Below are 21,239 nucleotides of genomic sequence, written 5' to 3' on the forward strand. Positions count from 1 at the left end.
ACACGCAGGATAAGGAACAAAGGGAGAACATTTCTATAAAGGAAACCTAGAAAGGCACCTCTGCTTACCAGTATTTACCTATTGAGTAAAGACCAACCTTGCCGCTAACCAAATTGCCTTTCCTAGCAAACAGAGAACAGTTCTAAACACCTACAAATCCTGTTAAAACTTCTACAAATCAAGTACTTTCAATGCTTGTGAATATAACAAGACTGGCTTCTACCTAAGGGCTAAATGTCTAAGGCTGTCTACAAGCCTCTTCAATATACAATTTAGGTTACCTTAATTTAGAGACCCAAGTAAGCTTTTATGCAGCTGGCAAACTTTCCAGTGTTCATTTGCACAATGATTATTGTTAGACAGTGCATTATAAGCAAATTGCACTGTTTCTACACATCAGTGACGGTGTGTATTGTGTAATTCTTAAAGAAGTGTATTTGTTTAAACAATTTAAACAGACTTTAAATCATAAGGTTTTTTTTACATAATTTAAAGATTTGAGTGAATAAATTTCATGATTTATCATGATAGTTTCCCTGTTTACTTGTTAAATTGGAATCTGTGCTAAACGATTGTTCACAGATGTGGTTTAAAAGCCTTCAAAATACAGCATACACACACATGTATATATATATTATTATATATTATATAAATTTATATAAATATCCAGGTACACATATACATCTTCAATGCTAAATTTATAAAGGAAAAGACAAATTATTCACATACTGCTTAGTCACAATATATGGGTATATGCCCAATTCTGTTATCAATATAATTTTTATAATCCTTTTATAAAAGGGAATTGCATCCTAAACATATGGGGTTAAAATTAACCTAATTATTCCCACATTCCTAAACCATACAGGTTTATAGATAAAATATACTGCAATATCACAAATCCTTTTGACTACAACTTATCCTTCATGAAACGTGAAATAGTTATATACTTTTTCATTCTAACCTCTTTCACTTCGTGCCTGAATTTCTATCAGGCCTAAATCTGCATCTTACCCCTTTCCCCATGATTCCCTGGGGCATCCAAGAGGTCATCTTTGTCCTGGGGAATCCAAGAGGTCATCTTAGTCCTACTACTTGCAAATCTACTGCTTTTGTGGTCAACTTTCCTGGTCTCTTCCCATGACATGTACAGACCATCTCAGTCTTTGAAATCTCAGTCAGTTTTCTAGACTCTGGACTCAAATTTCTGATATTTTCTTATTTGTAATATAATTTTCCCAACTTAATCTACTGATTAATCTCTGGTCCTAACACCTCTCCTAGGCTGGGCCCTGAAGCGATTAGGATTTATACACAAGCAAGAACCACAACTGGTTACCTAGCAACGGGACCTGCAGCTCATTGTGGAATCTGAACTACATTATAATGAGAAATGAATATCTATCACTCAGAAATAAATTCTCCTGATCTTCATTGCTGGTCGGGAGACTCAAATGTGGACCAGCAGAGTGCTAGCTGAGAATGATACCTCCCAGTCCAATGAGGAACTCTGTGACTAGTACACTATATATATATATATATATATATATATATATATATATATATATATATATATATATATATATATATATACACACACACATTAACGCTGCATATACATACACACATTTGTATATACCGTAATCATATTTGTATATTTTTATGGTCTAAACGGCTGCTTCGTAATTGGCAAAGGCTAAGTGTTTATCAGGTTTCATTTTAACCTACATCAGTGGCAAGGAAATTTGAAACCATAGCAATTGCAACTAATTAAGGGGTTATTCATAAAACAAATATTTTCGGTTAAGTGTTCAGAAAGATCTTTTGTATTAGATTCTAGTCAACTGTAAATTTCTCTCTCTCTCTTTGTCTGTCTTTGTCTGTCTGTCTGTCCATAGCTCTCCCCAATATTTTCCAACCTCATTTTTGGAGAATCCTGATTATAAAAGTATGTTATCATAATGTTTAGCACAAATATATTTAGTTGTGCTGATGAATGAGTTCGTTCCGAAACGAGGATTTCAGCTTGCGTAAACCTGATATTTTCTATTAGAATCTAATTTCTCTCTCTCTCTCTCTCTCTCTGCAGGCGTTTATCAGATGTTTCAGGCATTTTCATGGGCTCTATATCTCATTCACATAAATTATGAACGAGTTAGCAATGCGACGAGCAAGAATGTTTACATCGCATGTAAAAGGACATTTTATGCTACCATTTTCATCAGTCTCTGTTAACATTAGCTTTTTCATCGGAAACAATTCAAGGTCCACACTGATTCTGGTTTGCTGTTCAGCTATCTTTTTTTCCGGAAGCCCTTATTGATGAGTATCTGCACCGACTCAAGTGCAACAGAAAGGGCAATGATATTCAAGTATCCGCCTGACTTCATGCCGCCTATACAACTTAGGTCCTCCTTGTTGTTCACATCTCAATGTAGGTGAAAGTTCCCCTGGGCATCTGAGAGAGAGAGACTATCATTAAACTGTTTTGAAGGTCCACTCAGATTATCAAAATATAAGTTTATTCAATCTTATTTCAAATTTATCATTTACATTTATGATGCTGGAGTATGTGATTCTTGAACAATTAATTATTCATCTGAGAAGTGTACATGCTTTGCCGAGTAGTCAACCAGCTTACTGTGTGCTTTGTTGTAAATGATCTACTAGCAATGATGGTGAAGGCAAACGTGGCAGTGTAGGCCATAAATAAACATCTGAACGCGGCTTCTGGTACAATTATTCATAAACTTAAAGGATCTGCAGTCCACCGAAGAAGTCATGTGTGTCTGGAAAGTATCACCGGTGTGACAGAAAATACTGCGGGTGATTGAAACTCGTGTTCATCTTGTAAAACACTCATGAAAGAGGAATACCCAAAGGAAGCGCTGGTACCAGGCCCAGTCCTATTTGCATTTATACCATTGACGTTCACGCTAAAGAGACGTATCAAGTTGAAGCTGTTTACACTGATAATTTGTTTTATTTTTCCATAAACGACATCGGATACAAATTTATAAAAAAAATTAAGTGATGTTCTTGCTATTGTTAAGGAATGGATGACATTTATTCAAGCAATTAAAACTAAATTAATATAAAAGTGAATTTATGTTGGTGGGAAAGAAAATTTAAAGAGACCTTAGTGTTATTGAGATGAATATGCTGTAAATAGTAATCCAGTTCTGACTGCAGATAAAACCTGACTTGAGTACTGCAGGGACTGTAATTTTGCTTCCCAGTACCCAATCAGGGTACGTTGTAAGGGTTAGTTGACCATCTTGGAAAATACTGCTTTTGACAAATACCTCGATGGGTGTTCTGTAAAGAAAAGGTGATTAATTGTGTCACAAAAAGAGTGGACTATTGCAACACCATCTATCATAATCTACCTAATATACTGTTTAAGAATCTGCAAAATATATTGAGGGCGTGCATTTCAGGACAGGCTTACTCTTGTATTGTTTGAGTTGTACTGACTTCTGCAGAGATTAGAATAATGTTTTGAACATATGAGCAATGACTCGTCAGTCTGGATGGGGCTGACACCAGAGTCGCTACAGATGTTTTCTAAGCAGTCTGAGCCAAGATGCACGTCGAATGTTTGTTTTAGAGCCTTTAGATTTGAAACCACAACATTGTACAATTAGTTCCCGCGTGATACTATGAGAGCTGAAAATACCAGGTCATCCAAGAAAAAAATTGCAGAATTTCTTATTCTATAGAGTGATGCTATATAAAACATTTATATATATATATATATATATATATATATATATATATATATATATATATATATATATATATATATATATATATATATATATATATACAGTATATATAATGTCTGTGTGTATGACAAATGAATTTTCTGGGCTATCAAAGCACTTTCGGGGGATTCGGACCGAAAACAAAGCAAGATGTAGAACCGTAAACTGTATGTAACGATGGTATTGGAGGTGGCAGGGGGTGGGTGAGACTTATGTGTTATGAAGGACATTTATTGAAAACTATGGCTAGGATTCCTTAACGCGTTGCTGTTGCGTTTGCAACAAAAATAGAACTTATGAAAATGTACACTGCTGTTTCCATACGCACAGTCGTGTTTGCTTTCAACAACACGTTTACCATCAAGGGCTTCCAAGCAGCGAGGAAACTGCTATTTAACCGAAAAATTTACTGCTTTGATCTTCCATTCAGTATTGTTCTGTGGATCTTTCATGTATACAGAAAATAACCAAAGCCATAAAATGTTAGTGACTTCTGCAACACCATTACGCATTGTTGTACTATCCACTAGAAATTCAAACGAGGGAACGAAAAGTGAAAACTGACAGGTTGTCAAAAATCTGAAAAGAAATGAAAATGTAACAGGATTTTTCACTTCGAATCATAATCACTTTGATACAAAAAAAAAGGTTTCTGAAATTTTAGCCAATTCAAAGATTTTTTTTCCTCCTATGACATTATCTTTGGAAATTATTTTCAATGGCCTTGTGAGGACATGAAAAGTCGACCGGTAGACATAGAAGAGTGCGGACGGAAACGTGGTGCCCGACCTCCGTCTGCCGTGACACGCACTCAAGCAATTTGTGTTTCGCTGTTGGACAGACAAACAAAATGGGCACGGTATATATTATACAACATAATGATGAAATACATCAAGTGAAAGCCATACCGTATGAATATTTAGACAGGAATTTTACACATTAAAAATGTAATGCATGATGACGATGTATAAAAAAGACGCCCATCGTTTTATGCGCAATTTCCGTCTGCCAGCAATATTATAGCAACAATGATTTGAAGACGGAATTGCCAGAGTGGTGAGCTGCGTCTGGAGTCTTATGCATCGTGATGAAGCGTTGATCACGAATCGTCGGCGCTGAAATATATATGATTTAAAAGCTTCCTATAATTTATTCTGTTTGACAAGTGATAATGGTACTGTGCTTTAGAGAAAATATTTAAAATGTTAGTTTCTCGTGAGGTTGTTAACAATATAAAGTTGGTATCAGCCGCCGACAGAAACCCAACCTTCACGCCCATGGATACGATTAAAGAATTGATGACCTTGGTTGATGATAGTGGCAGCTCCGCGCAAAGCTGGTCATGGCAGCCAGCGTACCAATCCCCATAAGATGGCAGCATCCGCCCTGTGGCTGTAGAAGTGGGTCCTGTACATGAAAGTCTTTCGGCAGGCACGAACTCTCGTGTCACTTCAGCTCGAAGGAGTGGGGGTCTGCATCGTCCGGCGCCGTGGGGAAGAAGTCTCCTGGAACCGCTAGTGTTTCGCCGTAGACTTTCTCTGCAGGAGATTTGTCGCTGTCTGCCCTTGGTGCAATGCAAAGACCCGGCAAGAAACAGGGGAGCTGGGCCCAGGTAAGTCAGATGTTTAAAAACAATTTTTCCTAGTACATTATACTGTATTTCTACAGGCAGTCCCCGGTTAATGGCGGGCTCGGTTAACAGCGATCCGGTATTATGGCACTTGTCTAGTGACGAAAATCTGCAATTTTCGGTGCCGAAAATCGCCGATTTCCACTTATCGGCGCCGATAATTGGGTATTGGCGCCGATACGAACCTAACAGAGGCGCCGATAACCGAAAATTGGCACTTTTCGGCGCCGATAACCCCCAAAAATCGCCGAAAAAGCGCCGAAATTGCCGATTTTCGGTTATCATCACACCCTCAGAAACGGAACCCCACCAATAACCGGGGACTGCCTGTATTTGCTTTCCAGTTTAGTTATTCAGTAGAAATTTTCAGTGATGTGCTTGTTCCCACTTCCAGATTTTGTCAGATAGTGAACAGTGTCTGCTCTTAGGTATACTAGAGGATGATGACTTATTTTGATTGGGAGCTTATGTTATATAGTAGCACATAAGTTAGGTAAGCTGGAAATGGATACCTCTAGCAGTTAAAGTAGGGAGATTAAAGGTCATATTTAATGTGTGTATGGTATATTTCTCTATATTTTTTAGATAGCTGTTGTTTTCAAGGTTCTTGTGTTTTCCATGTATCCTGTGCAACCATATGAACTTTGTTGTTTAATCATTATGTGTGAGGGTAAAATGAGACCCTTTTTTGTGGAAATCTTGATATATTGTTAAAAATACAAATAAAAGTCGTAAGCTTTATGATAACAACTGTCCTCATCTCCAAAGAATATGATTGTTCAAGGTTTTCATCAGTGTCTATATTGCACAGAAAATTTCATATTGACCACACTGTGAATGGCATGTACTGTATGCTTGCATCCATGTAGTTATAAAATGGCCCTTAGGTCTTCAGTAATGAAGACAACCATACTTGATCATGTCTGACTCATAAAATGGACCAAATTCTTACTTATTCACAAGTCAAGATTCCTTCAGTAGGTGTCCAATGTGAAAAAAATCTGTTGAAAGAATTTGAATTTTGTTCAAGGGTCTCTGTATGTAGTGTTCTTCACATATTACTTTCATGTAGCTACAGTATTTTACTGCATAAAGAATACTATCTTGTTTTGCTCAGATTTTGTTGGGGCCAAATGGCTGATGGTTTCAGGTGAAAATATGTAAGGCTATTCAGACTAAATTTTCCTTAACATTCATTTATTCTTTAACTAACTTACAACTAATAAATGGAATTTTGGGCCCCTTTACAAAACTGGGTGGCCAAAATTTGAACAATAGTACTCAAATTTTTATGTACACACAAAATGCAAAATGCAAACAGTGAAACTTAATATCAAAACAAACTACCACATACACACTCAATCACTCATCTACTTTCTACAACTACTTAATGATTAGGGACTAAAACAAGCAACAAAATTTGCATATCAAAAGAATTAGTCTCTACCTGCAAGTCAGTATAAGAGAATAGTACAGCAATATATACAAAATAGATTAGACAGATCATGTAGACATATATGCCCCTTCAACCTTATGGTCTTTAATCCAAATAAGAGAACACACATATATAAAAATATTTCCCTTTACAACATTAGGGCTTTCTCTGATCAAAGAGAAATGCTTATCAATAGCAATGATAAGATATATTCAACCACAACAACAATTATCAACCAGATATATGGACATACAACAACCGGGATTAAATACAGCAGAACAAATCAAAATAATATGTACACATTTACCTTGCCCTTTACATCAGGGACTTTAATCCAAATCAGCAGCGTAAATTAATCAATAGAATAACATATAACCATAGTATCAATTTTCCCTTACACCAACACCAATACTGCTGGCCATGAAACAAAGCTCAAACCCTATTTAACGACATTTGTCAAGAAGATCAATTAAATACTCAATACTCAAGTCCGTATGAGATCCACTAACAGTGTGTAAACAGAAGACACTGAATTAGTACTCTTTACACTCAAATAAGGGTTTTTATAAGGGGGAGAAGTCACTTTTTCACTCAAATTGTTCAATAGCAGACTCCTGTAACAAAAAACAAACTAAAACAACATAAAAATAAATAAATAGAAGTAAAAAAAAAATATGTTTCAAAAATACAAATCAGTCTCTCTCTCTATACAAAACTCTATTTCAAAACAATCCATTGCTTTTTCTTTTGTTTTCCAAACCCATTACATTCCCCTTACTATAGAAGTAAACTTCTTTTCCCTTATCATGCTAAAAAAAAAAACTACGTACCACAATTTTACTTAGCATTATTACTTTACTGAAAAGATTAAATTTTAGGTGAGCTTGATTCTTTTATGGTGATAGCTAGTTGACTGCATACAAATAAGTGTAATGACAAAGGTCCATTTAAATGGTGGTTATCATCAAGGTATAGGGGGTCTGAGAGTTCCATTTTTACTAGGTTCCTGTACAGCAGGTGTGATAGACTTTGACAAAGATGTCTTTGTCAAGTCTGCATCTTGACAACAAAGTTATTCCTTTGCCAAATCTGCATGAAAAAACTTCACAGATTATGATTCCTCAGCAATATAGGAACACTTAACTCAGTGTTATCTGGTGAAACTTCTGTATGGTCAATCATTGTATTCTTGAATAACAAGAAAATTATGTAATGCAAGGTTCAGTAGCAGACTCCTGTAACAAAAAACAAACAAACTAAAAAATGCATAACAAAAATAAATAGAAGTAAAAAGAAAATATGTTTCAAAAATACAAATCAGTCTCTCTCTATACAAAACCCTATTTCAACACAATCCATTACTTTTTCTTTTGGTTTTCAAACCCATTGCATTCCCCCTTACTATAGAAGTAAACCTCTTTTCACTTGTGCTAAAAAAAAAACTATATACCACAATTTTACTTAGCATTATTACTTTACTGAAAAAGATTAAATTTTAGGTGAGCTTCATTCTTTTATGGTGATAGCTAGTTGACTACATACAATTAACAGTGTAATGACAAAGGTTCCTGTATAGCAGGTGTGATAGACTTTGACAAAGATGTCTTGGTCAAGTCTGCATCTTGACAACACAAAGTTATTCCTTTGCAAAATCCGCATAAAAAACTTCACAGATCATGATTCCTTTGCAATATAGGAACACTTAACCAAGTGTTATCTAGTTAAACTTCCATATGGTCAGTCATTGTATTCTTGAATAACAAGAAAATTATGTAATGCAAGGTTTACTGCAATATCTTTGTTATGTAGTGATTTGCCTCAAAGGTAAGAAACTTCACTGTAATACTTATAAATTTGCCAAGCTGTCATGAGAAATGGCTTCTTGATAGCTTGCTTCCCCCTGCCATTTTGTAATGAAGCTGTTGTAGAACAGTGTAGCATTCAGGACTTGAATGTATCCTCAGGAAATTCTGGGTCAAGGGTGCTGATTATCTTCATTTCAAGGTTTCTAAAGTAAAAATTATTTACAAGATCATTGACATTTTGAGGCTTCTTGAAGATAGTCTTCCTTATTAGAATGTCGTCAATGATACTCTATTTCCTTAATCTGTATTGGGTTTTCTTACATCATTTTGTGGCAATGATGTTGAACCTGACAGTAATATAAACTACAAAAGAAAAAGAAATTCTTAGTGTTAATTATCATCCAGTAAAAATAAAAAATGGTAGTCATCCATAATATGAAGTATTCTTTCTATCTTTCAGGTGGTATTCATAAAAGACTTAGGCTAACTTGAAGTAGAATTTAAGTCTTTAGGGACGGGCTAAATATATATTAATCACACCCCCAGACCGGGCAAACTTTAAGGTTGGCCAGTTTAAGAAAAAACACGTCAGTGGAAAGAGAAAGATATGCAAATGCACATGGTGTAAGAAAAAAGTCCACGGGCAGTTGCGAGTGGCCCCGCCCACTTTCGGGGTAAGAGAGGAACCAGCTCAGCAAACGAGCTCAATATGTTTCTGCCAACTGATGGCTGTGGATACAGTGATTGGCAGCAGCGGTTTTTGGGAATTTTCTCTTCGTTTTTGATCTTTGGAATCATTGGTGAATTATCCTCTTTATGGTAGCCTTTTCAGCATAATTAGACATTGTCAGGTTTTCTCAAGAGACCAATATTACTGATGTTGACTTTTGCTTTTGAATATTGACTATCTATAGATTTTTTACTCGTGACTTGTCGGCAATGTCTGATTCAGGTTCTCAGTGTTTTAGTATTGCAATAAAGGCTACAGTACACGACTGACTAAAGCCTGCTATGACCCTCATACTCTTTGTGCATCTTGCAGGGGTCAAATATGTTTTCCTGAATTGACTTGTGAGGAATGTGTTTCATGGGATGGTAAAATGTGGAAGACTTTGAGTAGTCATTCAGCCAAATTAGACAGGGACAAAAGGAGGAAAGCAGCGGCAAGAGCTAGTAGTAAGAAGACTTTAGCTAGTCAGATGTCTGCTAAATCTTTTATTGATAATAATTGTGATTCCTTGTCTATTGTTCCACCCAATCCCTCTTCTCAGTCTGTACCAACCACTCCACACCCTGGCTCCCTTACTTCGGAACCTGACCCCATTACCAGCCTTGAATCTAGAATTAACCTGAAGTTTGGGTTATTAGTTGATACAGTGGAGAAAATTGGTGCTTCTGTTAAAGTCCTGACGGACAAGTGAACGTGAAGAGTGATGGTGAAGTGTTAGTGGAGGAGGTGGCTGTCTGTCCTGCCAATTCTCCTAGGCCAAGGTCCCTGGCAAACTCCCCTAAACCTGGGAGGAGCCAAACTGACAGCCCAAAGGAGGTTGATGATTGGTCTGCCCACAGGCAGTCGCCCCCTTAGTCGGACCTGTTGCTGTGTCCCAGGTTAAGACGGAGCACCACTGGAAAGGTGTCTCTATGGAAGTGGATCATCTTTCATCTAGTGTTTCCAGCAGTGATTTAGTCCTAGGCACCAATGGCGTTTTCGAGGAGAATCTCGCTCTCTGAAGAGATGTGCCCCAGGTATATCTCGGCCTCCTTCAGTTTCAGTTAGGAAGGGTAAAGAAACTTCTGCAGAGTGACTGCTGTCCTGTAGTTTTTGGGACAGTCCAGAACATTTCTCCCAGGATCATCCGGAGTTAGTGGGACAGCTTCCGTCTAATAAGCGTGCTACTGTTCGTAAGCGCTCTTCTGCTTCTAGGACCTCGTCTTCTTCTTTACGCCCATCCGTAGTTTCGGAGGATATGCCAGGACATGTAGTGATGTCAGAGCGCTCACCAGCGCCCAGCTCCTGTTCCTGTAGATCCTGAATAATCAGCTTTACCTGAATCTTCTTTGGCTTCTGGGAAGAAGTCATTGGCACCAATGTGCCCAGTGGTGCCAAAACTTCCATTTCCTGTTGAACGTGCTGCTCCTTATTTTGTGGCTCTTTCTTAGCGCCCATCGTCTTCTGTAAGACCATTGTCTCTTTAGCACCCCTTAGCCGAGTGCCCATCGGCTCCTGAGCTCCCGTTGGCGCCTATGCACCCGTCGGCTCCCGAGCGCCCGTTGGCACCCATCTGCCATTTGCCACAAGACAGTCTGTTGGCATCAAGTCCATTTCCGCTTCTGAGCACCCAATTTTTTCCGAACCCTCTGCAGCACCCCTCTCTTCTTCTGTGCTGCCTACTCCCACTCCTGCAGTTGCAGCTTTGCTCCGTCACGTCACCCTCTTCATCTTCTTTAGCGCAACAGGCTCTCTCAGTAGTGGATCCTTCTTTTCAGTCAATTCAATGCCAATTGGATAATATCCTGTGCTTGATTAACCCTTAAACGCCTATTGGACGTATCATACGTCGACTAAAATTGTCTGTTGGGTGCCGAGTGGACGCATCGCACGCCGACTACAAAAAATTTCAACCTTCGGTCAACTTTGACTCGACCGAAATGGTCGAAAAAACACAATTGTAAGGTAAAACTCTTACATTCTAGTAATATTCAATCATGTACCTTCATTTTGCAACAAATTGGAAGTCTCTAGCACAATATTTCGATTTATGGTGAATTTTTGAAAAACTTTTTCTTACGCACGGGGTGGTAACTCAGCCGAAAATTTCATAAATTCTTTCGTCATTTTGTCGTAATTTTTGCACTGTTCTATATTAGCCGTTACATAAAGTTTTATATATGAAAATGTGCGCAATTTCATGTAAAATACAGCAAAATACAACCCATGGTTGTAGCTTTTATCAGTTTGGAAATATTTTCATATAAACCACGATAACTGCCAAAATTTCAACCTTCGGTCAACTTTGACTCGACCGAAATGGTAAAAAAACGCAATTTTAAGCTAAAGCTCTTACGATCTAGTAATATTCAATCATTTATCTTCATTTTGCAACCAATTGGAAGTCTCTAGCACAATATTTCGATTTATGGTGAATTTTTTAAAAAAAAAATTTTTTACGTCCGCACGTTATGAATTCATGCATCATTTTGTGATAATATTTTCTCTGTGTTGCTTTGATCGTTTTAAAATTTGTTATATACCAAAATCATTGCAATTTAGTGTACAATACAACTAAAAAAAAAATTAACTCATTAGCTTTAACCGTTTTGCTTACACCGCGAGTTTTTTTTTTTGCTGTCATATATTCCAATATTTATATATGATAATGATTTTTTTTTTCATTTCTGATGGTTGCATACTAAACTTCAGGCAATGACAAAAAATTGAGCCAAAAATGAACTCTTAATCTTAAAAACTAAGCGTGCTGTGATTTTTAAAAAAACTTTTTCCGCTTCGGCGCTAACTCACCGAACGCCGCCAGCATACGGGAGACGTTTTTGTAAATAGGGCTTCGGCGTTAAAGGGTTAAGAAAGCACCCTCGGTCCCTCAGCCAATTGCAGAACTGTCACCCATTTCTTCTGAGGAGGAGGAAGATGTGGATCGGCGCATGCCTCCTTACTCTGGTTTCTGCTAGCCACTTTTCCAGACTTCTTCTCCCCTGCAGCTCCAGCTTCGATGTACCTAATGGACAACCAGATGACTCCTTCTTTGAGGCTACCTAAAATGGGGCTTGTCTTTTCAGCTAAGAAATCTCTCCATAAAGTGGAAAGCTGCCTCTCGAGCAAGAGAGAGCAGGGAAGAGCCTCTTTTAGTTGTCTGCCACCTAGATTGTCACAGAGAAGATTCCTATCTTATGCAACCAGAGAGGGCCCCATCCCTGGGAGCTTCTGCCTCCTCCCAGGGAGACTTCTCCGGGTTGATTGACTCCTCCAGAAGGTCGGCATTTAATTCAGCAAAGATTTTGTTCTCAACATCGGAATTGGACCACCTTAAACAAATGCTTAACACATTTGTTTAAGGTTTTGGAAGTACTCAGTTTTTTAGACTGGGCAGTAGGAGCTCTTGCCAGCAAATTAAAGTATTACCTTCATATTCCGGAGGACTTCTCTTCAGACTTTTTAGGGTCATCTCATGCCTGGATAAAGGTATTAGAGACAGTTCACTTGAATTATCCTCGCTGTTTGCAATGGGTGTTCTCAAGAAGAAGGAGCTTTGGTGTTCCTACACCAAGAAGGGAGTAACACTTTCCCAGAAGTCAGCACTCCTCTTCTCTCCGCTTGACAAGAAACACCTATTCCCTCAGGCTACTGTGCTGCAGATTGCTTCTGAACTGCAGAAAAAGTCCACTCAGGACCTTCTCACACAATCAGCTGGATGCCCTAGGGAGTCTCTGGCCTTCAACTCTAGGACAGTTTCTCCTATACAACCTTAACCCTTTCGGGGTAGGGGCAGACAAAGAGGCTTCCCCAGACCTCGTGGAAACTCCCATTTCACCCCTCGGGCAATTAAAAAGTCCCCTAATAAACCACCTACACGTAAGTGAGATCTAGTCCTCTGCACACCTGTGGGAGCAAGACTCGTCCACTTTTCGGAGCATTGGGAAGCAAGAGGGGCAGAGAGTTGGATTGTTCAAATCCTTAGAGAGGGTTACTCGATCCCATTTCTAAGGAAACCTCCCTTAACCAACAAGCCCGTCTTATTGACAGCCTACTCTGCAGGCTCCGAGAGGTTTTCAGCCCTCTCCCAAGAAATGTCGAAAAAGAAGCAATCAGACTAGTCGAGGACACCTCCTCTCCAGGGTTCCACAATCAGCTGTTTGTAGTCCCCAAGTCTTCAGAGGCCAGTTCTGGGTGTGAGTGCCCTGAACTTGTACGTGCAGAAAACAAAATTCAAAATGGAGACATCCCAGTCCATCCATGCGTCCATTCGTTTGGAAGATTGGATGATTTCGACAGACATGAAAGACGCCTACTTCCAAGTCCCAGTTCATCAGGACTCGAGGAGGTTTTTAAGGTTTGTGTTCCAGAGCAAGGTGTACCAGTTCAGAGCCCTTTGCTTCAGCCTGTCCACGGCTCCGCAGGTATTCATGCATTTACTAGTTTCAATAGCGAAATGGTCACATTTGAAGGGGGTTAACATTTCGCTGTAAAGTGTCTCGACAATTGGCTCAGTCGCTCCCAGTCGAGGGATAAATGTGCGGAGGACCTTCACAAGACCCTTCTTCTCACCCAGGAATTGGGCCTCTTGATAAACTTTCCAAAGTCTCAACTGACTCCTTCTCAGGAGATGGCTTATTTGGGGATGAGGCTAAACTCGCAGATTTTTCGGTTTTTCCCTCCCTCCAAATGATAGACTCTTGCCTTCAGAAGGTAAATAAATTTCTCTCCCTTCAGTTCTGTTCTGCGAACAGCTGGATGAGCCTGTTGGGAACCCTCTCATCCATGGAACAGTTCATGTCCCTGGGAAGGCTACACATGAGAAACTTAAGTTCTTTCCGAAAATCAGTTGGAACAGAAACAAATACCCGGATTCTTCCATTTTTCCAATAACAGGAAATAAAAGAGAACCTTGTGTTGTGTAATTGAAGAGACAAGCTCTCTCGAGGAAAGTCACTCCTTCCTCTGAGCCCCGACCTAGTGTTTTATTCAGACGCATCAGACCTAGGTTGGGGCAAATGGCACATCAGTGTGAAAGAATTGACAGCAATTTACTGGGGATTGCAGGCGTTCGCATCGGTGTCCAGGAGAAAGACAGTGACCATCCACTTGGACAACACCATGGCACTGTCTTGTGTCAAAAAATGGGGGAACTCATTCATTTACCCTTTGCCAAGCAGCAAGAGCCCTGCTCATTTAGGCAGATTAGAATCAAACCCAGGTTTATTCAGGGGAAATTCAGCGTGTTAGCAGACGAACTCAGTCGCCGAAAGCAAGTTCTTCCCACAGAATGGACTCTGGACTCCCCTGTGTGCCTAGAGTTATGGAAACTGTGGGGAAGGCCAGTTCTAGATCTGTTTGCGACCGCAAAGAACCATCATCTCCCTCTGTATTGTTTGCCAGCGCCAGATCCACAAGCATGAGCGACGGATGCAATGCTTTTAGATTGGTTGAACAAAGACCTTTACGCCTTTTCCCCATTCAAGAAGGTGAGAGAAGTAATAAACAAGTTCCAAAATCATCGGAATGTAACAATGACTCTAGTAACCCCTTTCTGGCCAGCACAGGAATGGTTCCTGGGCTTGCTGGAACTTCTCACAGATTTTCTGAGGCTGTTGCCTCAAAAGTCTAAACTATGCAAAAAACCACATTTCAGGCAGTTCCATCAAAGACTGTCCACTCTGGCTCTGATCGCATTCAGACTGTCTACAGATTGGTACAAGCGAAAGGATTTTCAGAGGTAGTTGTAAACACTATTGCTCGTTGCAGACGACATTTCTCAAGCAAAGTTTATCAGGCCAAGTGGACAGTCTTCCGTGACTGATGCAGGAGACACAACATCTCGTCTTCCAAGACACCTGTAACAGAGATAGGTGATTTCCTGCTCTATTTAAAGTCTTCCAGGAATCTGTCTACCTCAGCCATTATAGGCTACTGGGCAATGTTGACCTCTGTCTGAAGACATAGGGGCTTAGATCTCTCTGCTAGCAAAGATCTTTCTGATCTCATCAAGTCGTTTGACATGACCAAACAGAAAGAAGAAAAGCTAGTAGCCTGGAATCTAGACAAGGTTCTAAGTGGCTGTCACAATCATGTTTTGAACCCCTGCAATCTATCTCTTTGAGGGACCTAACTAGGGAGACTGTTCCTAAAAGCGTTAGCTATTGCCAAGTAGGTAAGTGAACTACATGCTTTTGATAAAAAGATTGGATTTTCTCAGGGTAATGCAATTTGCTCGTTTAACCTAGGATTCTTAGCTAAAAATGAGACCCTTTCCAGTCCCTGGCCTTGCTCATTCATTATTAAAAGTTTAGTAGATATTCTAGGTCCAGAGGACATAGAAAGAACTCTTTGACCAGTAAAGATCCATGGGTCTTCAAGCAACTTTTGGTGCTCAGTAAAGAATCCTTCTTGCCCTCTTTCAAAAAATGCCTTGGCATTTTTATGAAGGATCGTATTCTAGAGGCACTCTCACAGATTGAGGAGGATGTGTTACCCTTAGTGAAAGTAAAAGCGCATGAAGTGAGGGCAGTAGCCACGTCCCTGGCTTTTAGACATAATTTGTCTACCACTTATATTATCCAAACAACGTTTTGGAAATGCAAATTGGTGTTTGCCTCTCGTTATTTGCGTGAAATTGAAACTGTTTATAAAAATTACAGTACCTTGGGTCATATTTTGGTTGCTGGTATGGTGTTGGGAGGAGGAGTGTAGGAGTCTTCCTTCATCCTTCTTATTTTTTCACCTTGATTGATGGTGTCGAGTTGTAGGGGAGCCTTGGGGTACTTTGTATTTGGAGTGCTCACCAGTTTTGTCTATTAATGGTTGGGTAATGCTTTTTAACATTGGCAATAGGCAATTGTGTTTTTATTCTCTGGTTTTGTTTTATGGTAATGTGCCCAGGGAAGGGCAACTTTGTTAATTCTTTGTGTGCAATTGGACACTCCTTCGCAACAAAGAATCACTCTAATGTAGTAGGCGACTCCTGGCTACACCGCCATGCCACTATATGTTGAGATGAGCGTCATCCAGAGGTAGTACTTTCCTGTAGCAGCTCTCTCGACAGGTAAGGAACCAGCAAGCATTTTTACCAATGCTAGCAGTACTTTTATTTCATTTACATTACAATTTTTAATGTACTGGAATAGATAATCCATGCATCCCACCTCCTCCAATGTGGGCTTCAGCTATGTAATTACAGTACTTGGTAAGTAGCTTATATAAAAATGACATTTTTATAATAAATAAAATGAGAGTTTTACATATACTAACCAAGTAATTACATAATCAAAGCCTTCCCTCCTCCACTCGCATGGTTAGGAAGGCATGAACATATTGAGCTCATTTGCTGAGCTGGTTCCTCTTACCGCGAAAGTGGGTGGGGTCACTCGCCTAGCCAAAACAAAAGTAGCACTACTGCGAATTTCAAAAATTCTAGCTGCCAGTTAATAGAAATTGATAGCAATGTAATTACTTGGTAAGTACTGTATACATAAAACTTTATTTTATTATAAAAATGACATTTTGTATAGGAAAAACCTGTAATTAGATTTAGTATATAATTGAAGCCCCTAAATAAGTTTTATTTTACTGTAATAATATGTTGGAAGGTTGATCTAAAAGTTGTAATTTGTTCCATGTGATATATGGAACAGGAGAAATTTTTATTAGAAGATTCAAATAGTATAAATCTGATTTTATGATCAGGAACCATACTCCAGTCCTATCTGGCCATGTGTCATGCAGTAAAGAATGGTGATCTAACTTTTCAGCCATAATTATAGAGATAATTTTGACTAGTTTTATGGGCTTACTATGTACTGAACAAACCCATTGAGGGGGTAGTTTTAATTTAAAGTTGCCTAGACTTAGTTGTTACAAACATGTTGCAAAACATGCTGTATGTGAAATTAATACACTGCTTCTTGATTTTTACCCATGATATTGTTGATACTTTATTCAAATGTAACATTGCATTAACTTATATGTGAGAAGTAACTGTTTACAAAACTTGCGAGCTAGGTTTGGAGTTACCTTTTCAGTATTTTAACAGTCAGCGTATTTCAGTATGTTGTCAACTGTTGGTTTTTGTTTGTCTAATCTAATTTTGTTTTTTTTTAACAGATTTGGGACAAGAGACCTGTGTGTCAGTTGCAGATCAGTCAGCTAGTGAAGTAGCAAGTGCTGTTGAAAAATTAGTTACATAAGTAGTCATGTAATGTTTTGTGTATAGTATGTATAAAGTAGGTACCCTTTGAGGTCTTTGTTTCTTTAAAACCTTGCAATCAGTTATTTTGATGGAATTGGTTAAACTAGGGTATGTCTCATCACGCAAGACTGGTGATAGGCAATAATGAAATAAAGACTGGACCAGAATACCAACAAATGTTGGTTCAAGCATGTTGGGTATGTGCTGTGAAATACATTTCACATCTAAAGTTTTGGCTATGCCTCCAATAACTTGAATCCTAGATGCAGTAACAAAGTACAGCATACTTTATTTTCACAGTACAGTACTGTAGTTGAATTAGCCACTCCTTTGGTGACAGAGTGGGGCAAGTGTTTTTATTTCATCTGCCAAGGGATAACTACATGTCAGAAAGGAACATTTTTTTTAATGTATTAAGACATTCATAAGAATTCATAAGTATCCTGATGATGTCTTTTGTCTTTGAGAATACAGAGTACTGTATTTGTTTTTTCTTTGAGAATACAGAGTACTGTATTTGTTTTTAAGATTTTAGCATTAAGCACCAAAAAAATAAGAGAAGGACCAAAGTTACTGTTAATGTGGATAGACTGTCTTGTAATAAGAGTACCATATACCATTTCATGAGCATAAACCACCAATATATTGAAGGCAGTTGCTATTTTCATAGCAGTGCAACACTGAATAGTATTTTCATGGCATTCATGAACAGGGACCTGCTGGCTGCCAAGCAACTAAATAACAACAAATTGCCATCAGAATTTCTAATTTTATATATGTGACTTACCAAGTAATTACACTGCTTACAGTTTCACTCGCCAGCTGCTTAAAAATTTTGAAATTCGTGGTAGCACTAGTGTCGGTGTAGTTGACTAGATCCCACCCACTTTCGGATTAAGCAAGGAACAATTTCAGCAGAGAGCTCAATTGTTTCCTGCCGGTTTCCTACTGAAGTTCAGTTGTAAGCAGTCAGCTTAAATTTTGGCTGTCGTCACTTTTCCATTGAGATTCTTCTTTGGTGAAGTATTGGTAGCATACGGCTTTGTATTTACATTAGGTTCTCTTAGCAAGACCATTTCTTCTCAATTTAGGATGTTTTTCCTCGACTTAACTTTAATTATAATTGTGACTGTTAGACTTGTTACTTAGCATGTCTGACTAGTGCTACTAGCCTACACTATTGCAGACTCTGTGTGTATAGGATGCAGGGGATGAGTGTTCAATTGATCGAATCTGGGACAAATGTTCTGAGAGGGATGCTAAAAAATGGAAGGTTTTGGGGTCTCATTTAGCAAAACTAGACAGAGAAAGAAAACTTAAGGCAGCCGCTAAAGTCAAGAGTAAGACAGTAGATAGCAAGACCGTAGATAGTTCTGCTGATGATAATATTCCTGCTCTATCCATGCCTGCTCTCACTGTCACATGTTCCCAGTCCTTCGACTATTCAACCTGCTCCTTACCGAGCTCCCTCACTTCCGATCTCAACCCCCTTGCCAGCCTCAAGTCGAAACTCGTGCATAATTTTGATGTTAAAATGGCGTTAATAGTGGATACAGTGACCCAATTGGATACTTCAGTGCATCCTTATGGACAAAGTGGAAAAAAAGTGTTAGTGTTAGTGAAGTGTCACTGGAGGAGGCAGCTGCTCATCCCCGCCAACGCTCCTAGGAAAAGGCCACTGTCTTACTACCCTACACATGAGAGCAGTCATACCAGAGGCCGAAGGGAGGTCGGTGGGGTCTGCCACTGGCAGTCATCCCCTCAGTCGGACCTGTTGCAACTTCCCAGGTCGTGAAAAAGGATCACCGTTGGAAAGGCATCCAGCTGGAGGTGAGTAGGCTGTCCTCAAGTTCCAAGGCTTACAGTCCTGAGAAAAGGCACCAGTGGCGCTTTAGTGATGAATCGCAGCCACTGAAAAGGCCCGCAGCAGATACAGTCCGCTTCCCTCCGGTGCCTTAAAGGAGATTTAGAGAGCCCCTGCAACAGCCTTCATGTAGTTTCTGGGATTCCCAAGAACACTTTTCTCCAGAACTCCCTGTGCAGGAACCCAGGTGTTTGTCTGCACCAAGACACTCCTCACCTTCTCGCGGGTTCCCAAGAGCAGCCGACCTCCCAGTTACTCTCAGTAGGCCCTGAGCGCCCATCAACACCCAATCCTCTAGTTATGCCCAAGTGCCCTTCAGTTTCTGAGCGCCCTTCAGTATCTGAGCACCCTACAGTGTCCAAGACTTCAGTACATGGACGGACTCTGCCTTCCATGGAACGACATGCACATTCTCTGATGCGTCTGGTGCCAGATGCCAAACACCTGACGACAACTAACCCTTCAATGCCTGCTGCTGATTCAACGGACCCATCGCTAGCACCGATTCAGCGTCAGCTGGCTGACATCTTAAGTTTGCTTAAGAGCGAGCCCTTTTCTTCAGCCCAGGCCCCTCAGGAGTAGTATCTATCCCCCATTTTGTCGGAAGAAGAAGGTGATATGGATCATGGCTCCTCTCCAACAGCCTGTGCAGCTTTATTGTCATACTTACTGTATAACTCTCCAGGATTCTTCTCGCCTGCAGCCCCGGCCTCCCCGGCTTCGACTTTTTTCGTCAGTGATAAGCTTGCTGACTCCTCCAGTCTTTCGAAGATGGTGCTTTCATCTTCTGCTAGGAAGGCTCTCAATGAGCTAGAGAGTTGGCTCTCAGAAAGAGAGAGCAGGTAAAGTCTTCGTTCACTTATCCTTCCTCTCGTCTCATGCATTGGAGGTATTCTTCCAACGACATCGGAGAAGCTCCCTCACTGGGAGTGGCTGACTCCTCCCAAGGGGACTTCTCAGGACTTATAGACTAGTCTTGGAGATCAGCCTTCGCTGTTGCTAAGGTGATGTTCTCCCCTATAGAACTCGACCACCTTCTGAAGAACCTTTTTAGAAGTTTTGAAGTGATAAGCTTCTTAGATTGGTTGGTGGGCACTTTACCCCGTAAGATTAAGAATTGCTTTTTGCTTCCTGAGGACATCATGGCAAATTGGCTGAATGTCCTGTCGTGCAGGGATCAGGGATGGCTCTCAAGAGTTAGCCTCTCTCTACGCAATGGGAGCACTGAAGGAGAGAGAGCTCTAGTGTTCGTTCACCAAGAAGAGTGTCACAGCTTCTCAGAAGTCTGCCCTTTTATACTCTCCTCTTGATCACCAGCACCTCTTCCCTCAAGCTACAGTCAGCAACATTTCTTCAGAAGACAAGCACACAGGACCTTTTAGGTCGTTCTTCTAGACACCCCAGGGATTCTTCATCTACAAGTACCGGGGCCGTTTCCCCACTTCAGCCACTGCCCTTTCAGGGTAGGAGGACCAGAACTCAGTCAAGGCCCAGGCCAAACCTGCATTTCTCGTCTTGCCCTTTCAAGAAGTCCTCCATGTGCCAGTGGGAGCCAGGTTCCTCCATTACTGGGGGAGGTGGAGTGCAAGGGGAGCAGAGGAGTGGATTGTGTCAGTGCTGAAACAGCTACCCTATTCCATTCAGAGAGAAGCCCCCATTAGTCAACACACCCATCAAGTTGACCGCCTACTTGGTAGGATCCGAGAGGTTTTCAGCCCTTTCCAACAAAGTTTCAGCCATCCTTGAGAAGAGAGCCATCGAGGAAGTCGAAGAGGCCAGGTCGGATGGTTTTTACAACCGCCTCTTTGTAGTTCCCAAGG

At 40.0% G+C, this 21,239-nt stretch overlaps 1 protein-coding gene and 1 long non-coding RNA gene across 2 annotated transcripts in view; one reads left to right on the forward strand and one right to left on the reverse strand.

Moving 5' to 3' along the window:
* The window catches only part of ND-B8 (NADH dehydrogenase (ubiquinone) B8 subunit), a 77,834-nt gene extending 60,230 nt beyond the window's left edge, over positions 1–17,604 (forward strand). Inside the window, exon 3 of the mRNA XM_067115564.1 lies at positions 17,471–17,604. Within this exon, the coding sequence (XP_066971665.1) occupies positions 17,471–17,553 (83 nt within the window). The 3' untranslated portion in view covers positions 17,554–17,604. The remainder of the gene's footprint in view (positions 1–17,470) is intronic.
* Positions 6,584–21,239, reverse strand: part of LOC136845338 (uncharacterized) — a 198,428-nt gene continuing 183,772 nt past the window's right edge. Inside the window, exon 4 of the long non-coding RNA XR_010855143.1 lies at positions 6,584–8,067. This is a non-coding gene — a long non-coding RNA (uncharacterized lncRNA). The remainder of the gene's footprint in view (positions 8,068–21,239) is intronic.

The sequence above is a fragment of the Macrobrachium rosenbergii genome, chromosome 13 (genome assembly GCF_040412425.1).
Source record: "Macrobrachium rosenbergii isolate ZJJX-2024 chromosome 13, ASM4041242v1, whole genome shotgun sequence".
Lineage (NCBI taxonomy): Eukaryota > Metazoa > Arthropoda > Malacostraca > Decapoda > Palaemonidae > Macrobrachium > Macrobrachium rosenbergii.